Genomic DNA, 14,012 nt, shown 5'->3' on the forward strand with positions numbered 1-14,012 from the left:
TACAAAGTATGTGTGTGGTGTAGACCTGGCCGGAGTCGGCACTACAACCAGCTTGCACTGACACACACTAGCTCTCCTCAAGCTAGCGTGAGAATAGATTGCAGTGCAGCTGTGGCGGCGTGGGCAGCAGCAGCGGAGGCCGGGCTTAGCCGTGCTGAGCGAGTACCAGTTGGATTCGGGTGGGTTTGTACTCAGAACAGCTGAGCGATGCCTATGCTGCCACACTACACTACTTATACTCCTGCTCGCTTGATGAGAACTAGTGCAAGGGTGTGTATGCCAGCTGGGAATCACCCCCCAGCTCAGGGTGTCGACATCGCCTCTGAGTGCCTAGGCAAATGTCTCTACCTGAAAGACATCCTATCTGCAAGCCGTTGGACCGTAGTGAGCCTAGCCAAAGGCCACGTGTGGGAAGCTGTGTATCATTCCCTCCCCGTTCCTATAAATGCCACCATGTGGCTCAGACCTGGATGGAGAGTCGGAGGCTCCGGGGTTCTTCCCCAGGATATAACCACTCAGTACAATTTCCTGCCCTGGAAAAGATTTTAAGATCTCTCAGGAGAGGGATTTTATGTAGCACATATGTACTACACACTATTATCGGGCTCTCCCTGTGGGGAAGGGACACAAGTGGGGGAGTCCTGGCTGGGGCATCTTCCCCTATTAGATGCGGCTCTTGCTGCTCCACCTACAGAGGGGAGAGGTTAGGAGCCAAAGAAATAAGCCCTCCCAGAAACCACTTCCACCTGCTGCTGCCATTTAATTTTCCTGTCTGGTAAGTTTTCATTTCAAGCCTGCAGGGGGAGCGCTCCTTGTGCTTTGTGCAGAGGAAGGGGAGCTGAGGGTCTCCATGCTACCCATTGCTTTAACCCCTGATCTTCCCTCCCCTCGCAGGTCGCTCATTCATCCATGGCACGTGCTGTTCATCCACACACTCTCTGAACCAGGCCATTCATCCAGGCCACCCAACCAGACCATCCACCCAGGCCACCAAACCAGTCTGTCCATACCAGCCAACCAGTTCATCCACCAACCCCACCACCCACCCATGCCATCTGTCCTCCTCAACCATCCTTCTAATCCATGCTCCTATTCATCCATCTCCACTATCCTCTCACCTACAGACATTTTGAATGAAAAACAGGGAGGCATAGAGCAGTACATTATCACACTCAGACTGGGTCATCTGGGAGGCACTTCTAGCTTTATTTATGGACAGAGTTTCTGGTTTTCCATTTTATAACAAAATACAAATTTATATATGTGTGTGTGTGTGTGTGTGTATATATATATATATATATATAGTTTGGGCAAAATCACCTTTAACCATGTTACAAGGAGGAGGGCGAAAAATTATTCTCCTTAACCTTTTGAGGCTATGACAAGAGGCAATGGACTTAAATTGCAGCAAGGGAGGTTTAGGTTGGACATTAGGAAAAATTGCTTAACTGTCAGGGTAGTTAAGCACTGGAATAAATTACCTAGAGAGGTTGTGGAATCTCCATAATAGACTTTTAAGAGCAGGTTGGGCAAACAGCTGCCAGGGAAGGTCTAGATAATACTTAGTCCTGCCATGTGTGCAGTAGATGACCTCTCGGGGTCCCTTCCAGTCCTATGATTCTAACCCCCCTTCCCAAACAAAAGCAAAACCACCTCACCAAGAAAACAGGCCCCTGAGTTCTTGGCAGCTGGTGAGGAAGGTTGTAAGATGAAGTCAGAGCCTTGGCAGGAATTCTGAGGTTGAATTTGGTCCAGCACAGCGATCCTTTAGGCAGATACACCTCTACCCCGATATAACACGACCCGATAGAACACAAATTCAAATATAACGCAGTAAAGCAGTGCTCCGGGGGGGGCGGCTGCGCACTCCGGCAGATCAAAGCAAGTTCGACATAACGCGGTTTCATCTATAACGTGGTAAGATTTTTTTGGCTCCCGAGGACAGCGTTATATCGGGGTAGAGGTGTACTTGAATGAGATCTTTTTATGGAAAAAGACAGATGTTCTGTACGCACCGCAGCTTACATTGGTATAAGTTCTGTCGCTCAGGGGTATGAATAAACCACCTCCCTGAGTGATGTAAGTTACACTGACCTAAGTGCCGATGTGGACAGCGCTATGGCGGCAGGAGAAGCTACTGCCGCTAACTCCTGTCCACTTACAGCGTCTACACTAGCAGTGCTACAGCGGCGCAGCTGCAGGCTCTGTCGTGTAGCCACAGCCGAAGTGTCTGTGGTGAGATGCCGGGGTGGGCGCTAAAGGAACGTGTGGCCGTGCATGATGGCTGGGACGCTGGTGGGAGTTCCAGGAGTTCTAGATACTAGAGCAGTGGTGCGCAGCTTCCTCAGCCGCGGGCTGCTTCTACGTTGCAACCAGGCTGCCCTGGTAGGGCAGGGCCCAGTGTTGGGGAAGGTGTCTGCAGCGGAACCAGTGCTGGGGGCGGAGGCTGCTGGGGGTGGAAATTGGTGCAGCACACTGACCCCAGGCTGGGCGGCCTGCTGAGATGATTCAGGGATGGAGGCGACAGAAGCCACCCAGTGTCGCTACTCATCTGCCCGCATGTTCCTCCGTGCCCCCCCTAGGGAGGTGTGCCCCGCAGTTTGTGCCCCACCATGCTAGAGTACAACTCCCCATTGTCCACCTAGCCTCACACCATTTGTTGTAAGATGTTGGTTTCACTACGGTGTCATGGTCTCATAAAACCCAGGGCATATAACCCACCCCCAGAGGCAGCTGCATTTCAGGCATAGATGAGTGATCCCTGTACGGCATTGCTGTGCATTTGTTAATCCGCTGCCATGCTGCACCCCAGAGGTGGATGCGTTTCAGCATTGGGTGAGTGATCCCTGTGCAGAGCTGCTGAGTGGTCCCCCCCATTTCAGACCCTGGTAAGCAATCCCTGTGCAGCCTTTAAGCACCTTAGAGCTCTGCTCCATTCTCTTACTGGTATCCCATCCATCATGTACTTACCCTAAAGCCAATAACGGATGTCTACACTGCAATTAAACTCGCGGTTGGCCCATGTCAGCTGATTTGGGCTCAGGGGCTGTCTAATTGTTTGTAAATGTTGGGGCTCAGGTTGGAGTCTGAGTTCTGGGACCCCATGAGGAGGGAGGGTCCCAGAGCCCAGGCTCCAGCCCAAGCCCGCACATCTACGCTGCAATTAAACCACTCCTTCGCCTGAGCCTCGTGAGTCTGCGTCAGCTGACACGGGCCAGCCGCAGCGGTGTTTAGTTGCAGTGTAGACAGTCCTTAGCGACCTCCTCCCTGCTGCATCACATCACAGGCTCACCCATTCCACCAAAGGGAGCGCTGGAAAGAGGTTTTTTACCTGAAACAATGTTAGCAAAGGGATGAAAGCACCATCCTGCCCAGAAAGCCACGTGGAATCTGGAGCTAGGGTTGCATGCACCTGGAATGGCTGCACGTTCACAAGGAACGTAACTTCTTGATTGTCTTAATTTCCCTCAAGGTCTTCAATGAGGAACTTATTCTTGGCTTTCAGTGCCTCATAGAGCCGGTCCTTGCACTTTTTATTCCAGCTTGGCATTAGTAGATACAGCTTCCGCATTTTCTCCTGGTTGGTGTTCCCAGATCGAATGGTCTGGTACTGCTCCTCGTCCAGAATATCCCCATGAAGAAGGTCCAGGATGGGCTCCACAGGGGCGGTACGTTCAATCAGCTGCACTCGGTATCGATCGACAAAATGCGCCTCTGGAGAGACCACAAACACAAGTAATGAATAGATATTTGCAAACATACGGTTTCATCATTCCAACCAGTACTGAAATACAGCAGATTAGGGGGGCAAGCGTGGCAGATAACAGCTACACAACACAGCCGTACTGCACTTGTAATGCCGTGCCCCTGGATGCATTGGCAGTAGCAGGGACTGGATCTGGGACTTCTTGATCTTAAAGCATTTGCTACCTGAGCTGAAAAACCCACCTCTTAGTCAAGGTTATAACAGGCTCATTAGCCCCCATCTGTGGCCCAGCCACCACTAGAGGGCAAGAGAGCACCACACTCAGTGGATTACAGCTGCAGCTGCTTGACAGCTACACAGCCATGCTGCACAAGAATCACTCGCCCAGTGCTGAAATGCAGCTGCTTCTGGGCTGGGGTCCATCCCCTGTTTAAATGGCAGGGGGCATTTAGGAAAAGTAGACTGCGGTCACCTGGGTTAGGATTTTGCCAGGATCCCAAAATTTACATCCCAATGTATAGAAAGAGCCCGGGAGGTGGGGCGGGGTTAAAGGCCACAAGTAAGCAAAGCTTTGGTTTGGTGCCTCCTAGCACTCCCTGCAGCACAGCGCCCCCTAGTGCCATGCTGGGGTTTGGAGTTGACACTATTTCTGAGGGGAGAGCGCCCCCTACTGAACTCTCTGTAGCAATGCACCCTAGCACCACACTGGGGCATTGGGGTCAGCTCTGACCGAGGAGAGAGCATCCCTTACTGAGCCCCCTGACCCACTCCCTCCAACACAGCACCCCCTAGTGCCACATTAGAGTGGCTGGTGAAGGCAGAGCTGGGCTCTGGATGGCTTGGCAGTTGGCAGGCAAGGTAGGTTTGTCCCAGGAGCTAGGAGGTAGCTCTGGTTGGGGAGGCAGATTGCAGGAGGGTCAGGTCGCTCTGCAGTGGGACCATACTTCCTAACACCCCTCGGACTGCCTGGGGATGAAAGAGCCCGCAGGTGCTTACGGACTCACCTTCTTTTCCTGTGGCACCGTCGGATGGCCCTGGCTGCTGCCCCTCGCCACTGGAACCTGCAGGATTGAGATGTATAGTCAGAGAGTGTCTGAGTCACCCACATTGTTCTCTAGCACCCCACTGGGACATTGGGGTCAGCACTGTCTGCTAGGGGAGAGTGCCCCCTACTGAGCCCTCCCTCCCCACGAGACAGACTCACAGACTAGGACTGACACACTGTGACAGAGAAGTGACAGAGAAGCAGAGAGGGATCCAGTGAGAAATAGAGACACTTCCGCTTAGACCGGGTAAAGCTCCTCTTTCGAACTAACTTCCTGCATGGAAATAGGAGAGAGCTCGAGTCTAACGGCTGTGTTGCAGTCTGTGCTACTGCGGCTTCACTGCTATCGCTACTTGAGCGAGCTAGATTAAAACTACCTCAGGTACATCTACACATGCTGCAATTACACTTCCCCTGATTGCAGTGCAGATATACCCACAGAAACCCAGCGAGATATGGAGGAGAGAGTGAGGGACAGCCACACAGAGCCCAAAAAGGAACCAGGGAAACTGAGAATAAGACAGATTGACGGGTTCAGCTCTTTAGTTGGGATCAGACTTACACTTTTAAAGCAACAGGAAATGAGGAATTTATATTTCATAGCATTCCTCTGCCTCCTGCCATTTCCCCCCTACCCATCTGCTTTTAATAGCAGCAATCTAAAAGTGTGTTCCCTCTTTTTCAGTCTGAGTCAGGGGGCATTTGGACTGAGTCCTTTGTATTCCATACAATGTTATGCACAGACTAATTAATAAGCAACTCAGGCCAGATCCTCAGTTGGAGCTACACGACATTATACCATGGAGCTATGTCGAATTACTCCAGCTGAGAATCTGGCCCTAGATTTCTAAACAAGAGGTATTGTGGGCCAGTTTCTCTGCTGGGGTAAATTGGTGCAGTTCCAGTGAAGTTTGCTCTCTTTCCACAGGACAAGGAGGGGAAATCAGACGCAAAGCTAACAAACTGCAGAACCTTCCAGCAAGTTCAGGCAGGGACGTGGAAGTGACTGTGGTTGAAAGTGAAAGCAAATTTCAAGCACACAGAAGAAAGAAACCCAATTAAAAAATGGATACAAAAAAATGGAAGATTTGTTTTCAAAAAAATATAAAATTTCCCCCCTGCCCTTAACTCTGTGTGATAAGTTGCAGAGAGAAAGGAGCTGGCCAGCTAATGCTTGGACAATAGACTTCCAAAATAGAAATCTAGTCTCTTGTGAGTATGCCTATTTGTTACGCCTTTGGGAAGGGTTGGATGCGACTTGATTTGTGTGTTCAGGAATGAGGATGTTAGACACCGAGAGAATAGACACAGTACTTACAGAGAGAGAGCGATGCAGTCAGTGGCAGAAGATAGAGTAGAGCTCATCCTGCAAATGTAGTGTTTCTGTCTTTTCCTCATTTTCCTAGCTAGCCCCCTGCACATGAGTAGGAGAGAGAGCTCAGGGACAGGCTCAGTGGAACCTCCCTAATAATACTGCGCTCTTCTATCGAGCTTATCCAGAGATCTCAAAGCACTTTACAAAGGAGCTCAGTATCATTATCCCCCTTAATGCTCTCCCCTGCCCAGATCCGTACCAGTTCCTGTCGCCTTGCGGAGTCTGTCTGCCAGCTCCCTTTCATTGATAGCTGTCAGGACCTCCACGGTCACCTCCACCGCATACTTCTCCAGATAGAAGCTGATCAGCTTGTCGCACACATCCAGGACATCAGCTTTTTCCAGCTGGCCCCGGGGGATGTTGCTATAACCCGCCTTCACAGGGAACACGTTCAGCTTGGTCTTGAACCTCTTAAACCCGTCCTGTGTCAGCTCTTCTAGGGTGTCCACGAGGTGATCCCTCACCGTCTTCCCCATCCTGCCTCCTCAGCAGCTGAGCAAAACTGCCAGGGGGCAGGACCAGAGCTAGGGGAGCAGCTCTTTGCCCTGAGAAGCGATTGGTGCTCAGAAATGGGGCGGGGCTCAGGCAGCCAGATCCGCTTGCTATAAATGGGCCTGCTCTCCCTCTGCTTCGTCCTCGTTTCCTGTGAAAGGTTTTGTCCCAAGGTGCCGATCTAAACAAAGTAACAACAAAACCCTCCCGCTTCCTGGCTGTAACAGAGACATGCAGAATCTAAACTCCGGTGCACCTTCGCTCCCCTGTTAGCATCAGAAGAGGGTTATGCATTTGTAAAGCCTGTCACCAGCTCCCTTCAGGAGAGCCCCTGCTTGTGCTGCCCTTTGACAGAGGGAGGAAAAGTTGAAAGAACTGGGCGTGTTTAGCCCAGAGAAGAGAAGACTGAGGGGGAACATAACAATCTTCAAATATCAGCGGGGTAGCCGTGTTAGTCTGGATCTGTAAAAAGCAACGACGAGTCCTGTGGCACCTTATAGACTAACAGATGTATTGGAGCATAAGCTTTCGTGGGTGAATGCCCACTTCGTCAGACGCAAGTGCTCCAATACATCTGTTAGTCTATAAGGTGCCACAGAACTCTTCGTTGCAATCTTCAAATATGTAAGGGTTGTTATAAAGAGGCTGGTGATCATTCATTCTCCATGTCCACTGAGAGCAGGATAAGAAATTGGCTTAGTTTGCAGCAAGGGCATTTCAGGATTGATATTAGGAAACACTTTTTTTTAATTCTAAGGATAGTTAAGCACTGGAAGAGGTTACGTGGGGAAGTTGTAGTGCCCATCCCTGGAGGTTTTTAAGAACAGGTTAGATAAATAGGGATGGTCTAGATACTAGGGTTACTTGGTCCTGCCTCTGCACAGGGGTGTGTGTGTGGGGACTCTATGACCTCTTGAGGTCCCTTCCGGCCCTACATTACTATGGTTCTATGATTTCACTTTAAAACGTTTGGGTTTTTTGGTTCAAAACAACTTTAGTTTTTTTTTTTAATTGTTTTTGATTTTTAAAAATGGTTGAAGCTGAAATGAAACATTTCAATGTTGTCAACACACAATGTTTCACTTGACCCAATATGATTTTTTTTTTCAACGTTTCGGTTTGCCAAAAGTTTCACTTTTGGTTTGACCTGAATTTTTCCCTCCCAATTTTTTCAGGATTACCAGTGAACTGAAAAATCTATTATTGGCCCAGTTCCAGACATAATAAAATATTATGGATGGGAAAACAAAGGCAAATAAAATACAGAACCAAGAAAATAAAGAGGAAAAAATGAATAAATCATCAAGTCACAAAATAAAACTCCCCCAAAGCAAAACAAACAAATACCCACTCCTGTCAAGAAGCCCGCATGGCTGGAGCTTTCACCTCTGTACATGTCTACATTTTGAGCTGGGGGTGTGATTCCCAGCTTGAGGAGACCTACCGTAAGTGACCAGGGTGTTGGCGGTCTGGCCTAGCGGTCACAGCTGGGCTGAGATCTGCCCACCAGGTACAGGAGTGGCCAGGCAGGAGTTGGAGTAATGGCAAGGCCAGGTCCCATAAACAAGAGTCGGGGGCAGTCAGGCTGGGGTCAGCTACCGGAGATCAGAGGTAGTACCAGGTTACAATCGAGAGGCAGGAATCCGGTCAGAGTCAGTCTGGAGTCAGAGACCGGAGCTCATGAGGTGAGGAGTCTGGCATTGCAGCAGGCTGAAGTCTGTGTGGTTGCTCAGACAACTTCCTAGGGCAACCCCCAGGATTACATAGGAGCACTTGGCCCATCAGAGGGCCTCAGGGTACTACCACGCTGGGTTTCTTGGGCTGGACTTCCTGCAGTGCCTGTTCCCCACAGTGCTCCCTGGCTGTTTCTCTGCAGACCTGGGTTCTAGTCCCTGGATCCTTATAGTTAGCCCCTTACATCCACCTTCAGGGGCATCCCTCCTCTGGGGGTGCCAGGCTGGGTTTAGTTGGGTGATCCTGCTGAAGCTTTTTTACCAGGTCCGGGGCATGGAGCTTCGTAACAGGATCCCAGGGGGGTTCTTTAAGACCATAACCCTGCCAGTTGACTAGGCAGTACGGTCTCCCCTTCTGCTGTTTGGAGTCGAGGATTGCAGTGGACTATATATTTCTCATGTCCTTGGATCTGGATTGGCAGAGGTGGGAAACGGGTCATGGTGAATCGCAGGAAGCCGGGGGTGCAGGGCCTGGTCTCCCCCAAGCTCCGTGACACTGAGATATTATGCATGCCACTTACTGGCACCGCTATGACTACAGTGTATTTTTAATGCACTAGCTCAGTGAAAGCTCGCATGGGTGTGTCTCCTCAAGCTGGGAATTACACCTCCAGCTCAAAGCATAGGCGTACCCTGTGTGTGGCTGCAGAGATCTGTCCGTATTGATCCCTTTGCAGGATGCAAAGTGGGGTCTCCCGGTGCATCCAATTGCCTCAGAATCTTTCTTCTGGATTGTCAGAGGTCTGGGCAGGGGCTATTTTTACCCTGGAGACTTTTACAGCTCTGTGCACCGGGCCAGACCTGAACAAATAATATTGATTCATTGCTCTTATATAGCACTTTACCTCTGTAAAATACATTGCTATGTTTTAATTGGGTAACATTACGAATTCCATTTTACAGATGAGGAAACTGAGGACCGGGAAGGAACTTTTCCCAAGGTCGGTCAGACCGACACAGAGTTACCAATAGAGCTAGGAAGAGAAACCCTGGAGTCCTGATTCTCAGCCCCCCTGCTCTAACCCAGTAGACCCCACTCCCCTCCCAGAGCTTGGGATTGAATCCAGGAGTCCTGACTCCTAGACCCCTCTCACCTTCTAAAGATGGGACTAGAACCTAGGAGTCCTCACTGCCAATTCACCTTAATAATGATCAGAGAAAGAGAATGAGTGTGCATACACACACAATTACTGGAACATTAAGATTGCAAAAGTGAAGTGAAGGTCATTCATATAAATAAGAGTCAGAATATGGCAAAGTTAAAGGATAACTTTGACTCTGTCCCTTTGTGAGCCTGCACTATGATACGGGGCCAAATCTGAAGGTTATTTTGTTCTTGGTAAGTAAGGGTAAATCCAGAGTGACTGCACTGAACTCAGTGGCATCCAAGCTGGATTCTGCTTGCAGTGACCCCAGTGTAAATCTGGATTCTTAACCCTGTCTTCATTCAGTGAAAGCAGAGTTCCTTGTGGTGCAATTGTGCTAATATTTGGTGGTGGGCCAGGGCATCTCAGAGAGAAGGAAACTGAGCACCATCTGCAGGATTGCCATTCCCGACTGGGCCTAGCGCCTGTATGTGAGTGTAACCTAGTGTTTAGTGTGTGGTAGAGGTTCCCCTCTGCGCCAGTCCAAAGAGGATGTGAATTGTTACAGCCCCAGCTACAGTGCTTTAGCTCATGCTTTTAACCCTGGAGGTCCCTAGATCAGTTCCCGCTGTGTTGGTGTCAGGGGTATATGGAACAGAAGACAATTAAAAAAAAAAAAGTTCTCATCACGTGAGACACTGTCTATGGACCCACAAATCAGCCATTCAGTGGCAGAGCCAGGAACAGAACGCAGGGATCCTGAGTCCCCCTCCAGGGCTTTCACAGTGAGGAACTCTCTCTCAGCTCAGCAGGCACTGAAATAGAATGAAAAAACCCCGCTTTGTTTGCATAACAGCAAGACAAGTGGTTAATGCCCTTTCCTGTACAAAGGGAAACCATTATTTCGAAATCCAGCCGGTCAAATGCTGCGGCACCTTCAGCATGGCAGATGGAGTGAAGGAACCTGCTAAGCTGGCAACACCCATGGGGCACAGCAGAGAGAACCTGTGGCTAAATCTCTCCAGTTAGCCCCTGGAGTCCTGCTCAGGCCCCAGCTCCCTCCCACCTGTCTGTGCACCCCGCTTCATTACACTTCATTACCCAGTCCCTCAACTTCCGGACACCCACCATGCACACAGATTTGCTGCCTCCAACGAAGCAGTGCCCCCCAGTTCACTAGCTTCACCTCAGTTCAGTGCTCTCCTTAGCCAACAGCACTCAGGTGTCTCTAGTAAAACCAAATAGAAGTTTATTTGATAAAGATTCAAATAGACGCAAGTATAAGGAGTACAAACATCTGGTTACAGATCAAAGAAAAATATAAAATGCATCTTAGAGCCTAGACTTACTGGCTAGTTCCTTTCTCGTGTACTGTGTTTGTCCAGTCGAGAGGGCTGGGATCCATTTTCCATGAGACACTCATGCTGGCAAAGTGCCGCCTCCCTCATGGGTGCTGTCTTGCAGGGCCGCTGAGAGCGGGTTCGGGCCCCGGTGAAAATTTCGGGCCCCCCAGCAAGGGCGGACTGGCTAAACAGGGCCGATGGGGGGGGGAAGTTGGGCCCCCTTCCGGACCACCGGGCCCCGGTAATTTGTACTGGTTTCCCCCGCCCTCGTCGGCCCTGCTGTCTTGTGCCTTTCTTTCTATTATACCATTTCTGACCTTTTGTCTCTTTTCATAACCAGGGTGTTTCGTTAATTTCAGTTTGCCCCTGGTGGTCCCCCTATTCAGGGTCTTTTTCCTGGGCTCTTTTGTGCTGTGTCAAGGGCACTTTCACCTTGTCTACACAATCACCTGGTCCAATCCCATTCCATTGCACTGCCCTACTGGGCACTAAAGCATCAGGAATGGAACCCAAGAGTCCTGGTTTCAGTTTCCTCTTTGTTCCAACTCGCTAGATGGGCCCCATTCCCAGCTCTGGGAAGGAGTCAGAGTCATAACTCCACACTTTCCTCTCCATTCTTCTCCCTGAACTGGGATAGAAGAACCCAGAAATCCGGTGTCCCAGTCCTAGCTGCTTTAGTCCACTAGGCCCTACTCCCCTCCCAGAGCCCATTCCAGAGGGGACAAGAACCGGTTCACATCCTAATTCCAGACGAGTCACCTGACTGCACGAGGCTATGACTTCACTACAAACACTGCAGTGGCACGGCTGGAGTGCTTCAGTATAGACACACACTACAGCGACGGGAGGGGTTCTCCTATGGCTGTAGTTAATCCGCTTCCCCGAGAGGTGGCGTGGTAGGTTGATGAAAGAATTCTTCCATCTACCTAGCGCTGCCTACACTGGGGGTTAGGTCAGCTTAACGGTATTGCTCAGAGAAGTGGATTTTTCATATTCCTGAGTGACATCGCTGGGTTGATCTAACGTCTTAATGCAGACCAGGCCTGAGTCCATCACCTGACATCAAGGACTGTTAAAATCTTCTGCCCCTTGACACGCCTGGGTAATCTGTCCTGGTGAATGTTAGTGTAGTTACAGTGGGTGGCAGCAGGACTCCTGGGTTCCATCTGCAGCTCTGACTGGGAGAGGATTGCAGTTAGAGCTGGGGGGGCAGGGGGAGTCAGGACTCCTGGGTTCTATTTCCTGCTCTTGGGAGGGGAAGGGTGTTTAGTGGTTAGAGCAGCCAGCTAGAAAACAAATATTGCCAAATCCACCCCCCCGGGTCTCCACACCTCCCTACGGAAACCCCACACCCAAGACTTCCCCAAATGACTGCTCAGAAATGGACTTAGCAGTGTGAGCTGAATATAAACAGATTCTTCAAACCAAGCTGAGCAGGAGTGAATTCCACAGTCATAGGGTATGTCTTCACTACCCGCCAGATCGGTGGGCAGCAATCGATCCAGCGGGGATCGATTTATCGCGTCTAGTCTAGATGCAATAAATCGACCTCCGAGCCCTCTCCAGTCGACTCCCGTACTCCAGCACCGTGAGAGGCGCAGGCAGAGTCGACCGGGGAGCGGCAGCAGTCGACTCACCGCGGGGAAGACACCACGGTAAGTCGATCTAAGTATGTCGACTTCAGCTACGTTATTCACGTAGCTGAAATTGTGTAACTTAGATTGATCCCCGCTCCCCCCGCCCCAGTGTAGACCAGGGCATAGATTCGCCTCCAGAGATTGCTCTGCTGGCAGCTCTGTCTCTTTAACACCTCTACCCGTCACAACTGTGGCCAGTTCACGCAGGGTTTTAATAAGACATTATATTCGTCTTCTGCTGTGAGGAGGATATGGTGGGAATGAGGCCTGGGCAGCTCTTTGTCTTGAAAGAAAGTTGGAGGGTCAAATCTTCTAGTTCTTAATCAAGTAAAACTTCTGTTGCCATCAGCACCTCCACTCACAGATATTAACATGTGCTCAATAACTATACACTTAAATATCTGAGCCATCTTCTCCAGGATCAATAGTTAGACATTTTTCAGAGGGGTAGCTGTGTTAGTCTGTATCAGCAAAAAGAATGAGGAGTCCTTGTGGCACCTTAGAGACTTAACAAATGTATTTAAGCATAAGCTTTCATGGGCTAAAACCCACTTGATCGGATGCATGCAGTGGAAAATACAGTAGGAAGACATATATACACAGAGAACATGAAAAAATGGGTGTTGCTATACCAACTGTAACAAGAGTAGTCAGTTAAGGTGGGCACTCACATTGTGAGGCACTCAGATGTTAGGGTGATGGGACCACATAAGTACCCCAGGTAGAGTGGGAACCTCTCTATACCACTGCTGGCCCTTCCCTGGGTTTTGGCCCCTTCTTTTCACTTATGTCCCTCAAATCTCCCTCTTTTCAGAATATAACCTTGGCTCTTCTGAGTCCCCTGTGTTCTCCCTCCAACACCCCCACCCCCTGCAGAGGGATTCCTGTTTTCCAGGCAATTACCAGCCCTTTCTGATCTTCATCACACTGCCTCTGTTTGTAATCAAAATACCCACTCCCTGGCCTAGGGGCACCTCTCCTCTGCAGAACTCACATTAATGCCCATGCTGAAGTTAGGAGCTCTACCTGGGAGTACTGCACACCTCTTGTATGAAAGTCACCCGCCTGGGCCCCCACAAATGGCACCCCTCTACATGGGGGCAGGGGGCGGAGGGATAGCTCAGTGGTTTGAGCACCGGCCTGCTAAACCCAAGGTTGTGAGCTCAATCCTTGAGGAGGCTATTTAGGGAACTGGGGCTTGGTCCTGCTTTGAGCAGTGGGTTGAATTAGATGGTTCCTGAGGTCCCCTCCAACCCTGGTATTCTGTGATTGAAAACTTTCAATTCCTGATGCAACAAGAAACTGTTCAAAAATACCCTGACTTTCTAGAGATGTTACAGGAAATGCTGAGTAACCACTGCCCTACAACACTCCAGTTACAAGCTCTCTGCTTTAATTCCTCTCCCATTGCTAGGTCTGTTCCTTTAAGGGAGTGTGGCTTCTCTCTCCCCGCACAACCCTTTCCTCTTCCCTTCCTGTGGAAGGGAATCTCCAAAGTGCAGCTGTGCCTGGCTTTGGGTTTGCAGCCCTGTTTCACTGCAGACACACATCCTAAGGGACTTATTTTGTCTCCCTGTACAGGCTGGAGGGGGATTT

General features: G+C 50.0%; 1 protein-coding gene across 1 annotated transcript; it reads right to left on the reverse strand.

Annotated features, from left to right (window-relative positions):
• Positions 1-1,182: 1,182 nt before the first annotated feature.
• Positions 1,183-7,052, reverse strand: LOC128836916 (apoptosis-associated speck-like protein containing a CARD). The gene is made up of 3 exons (XM_054027642.1): positions 6,326-7,052; positions 4,711-4,767; positions 1,183-3,714 (listed from the first exon to the last, which is right to left on the reverse strand). Exons 1-3 carry the CDS (start codon positions 6,600-6,602, stop codon positions 3,458-3,460), a joined length of 591 nt encoding a protein of 196 aa, XP_053883617.1. The 5' UTR covers positions 6,603-7,052; the 3' UTR covers positions 1,183-3,457.
• Between the last annotated feature and the right edge of the window lie 6,960 nt (positions 7,053-14,012).

Source organism: Malaclemys terrapin, chromosome 4, assembly GCF_027887155.1.
Source record: "Malaclemys terrapin pileata isolate rMalTer1 chromosome 4, rMalTer1.hap1, whole genome shotgun sequence".
Taxonomy (NCBI): Eukaryota; Metazoa; Chordata; order Testudines; family Emydidae; genus Malaclemys; species Malaclemys terrapin.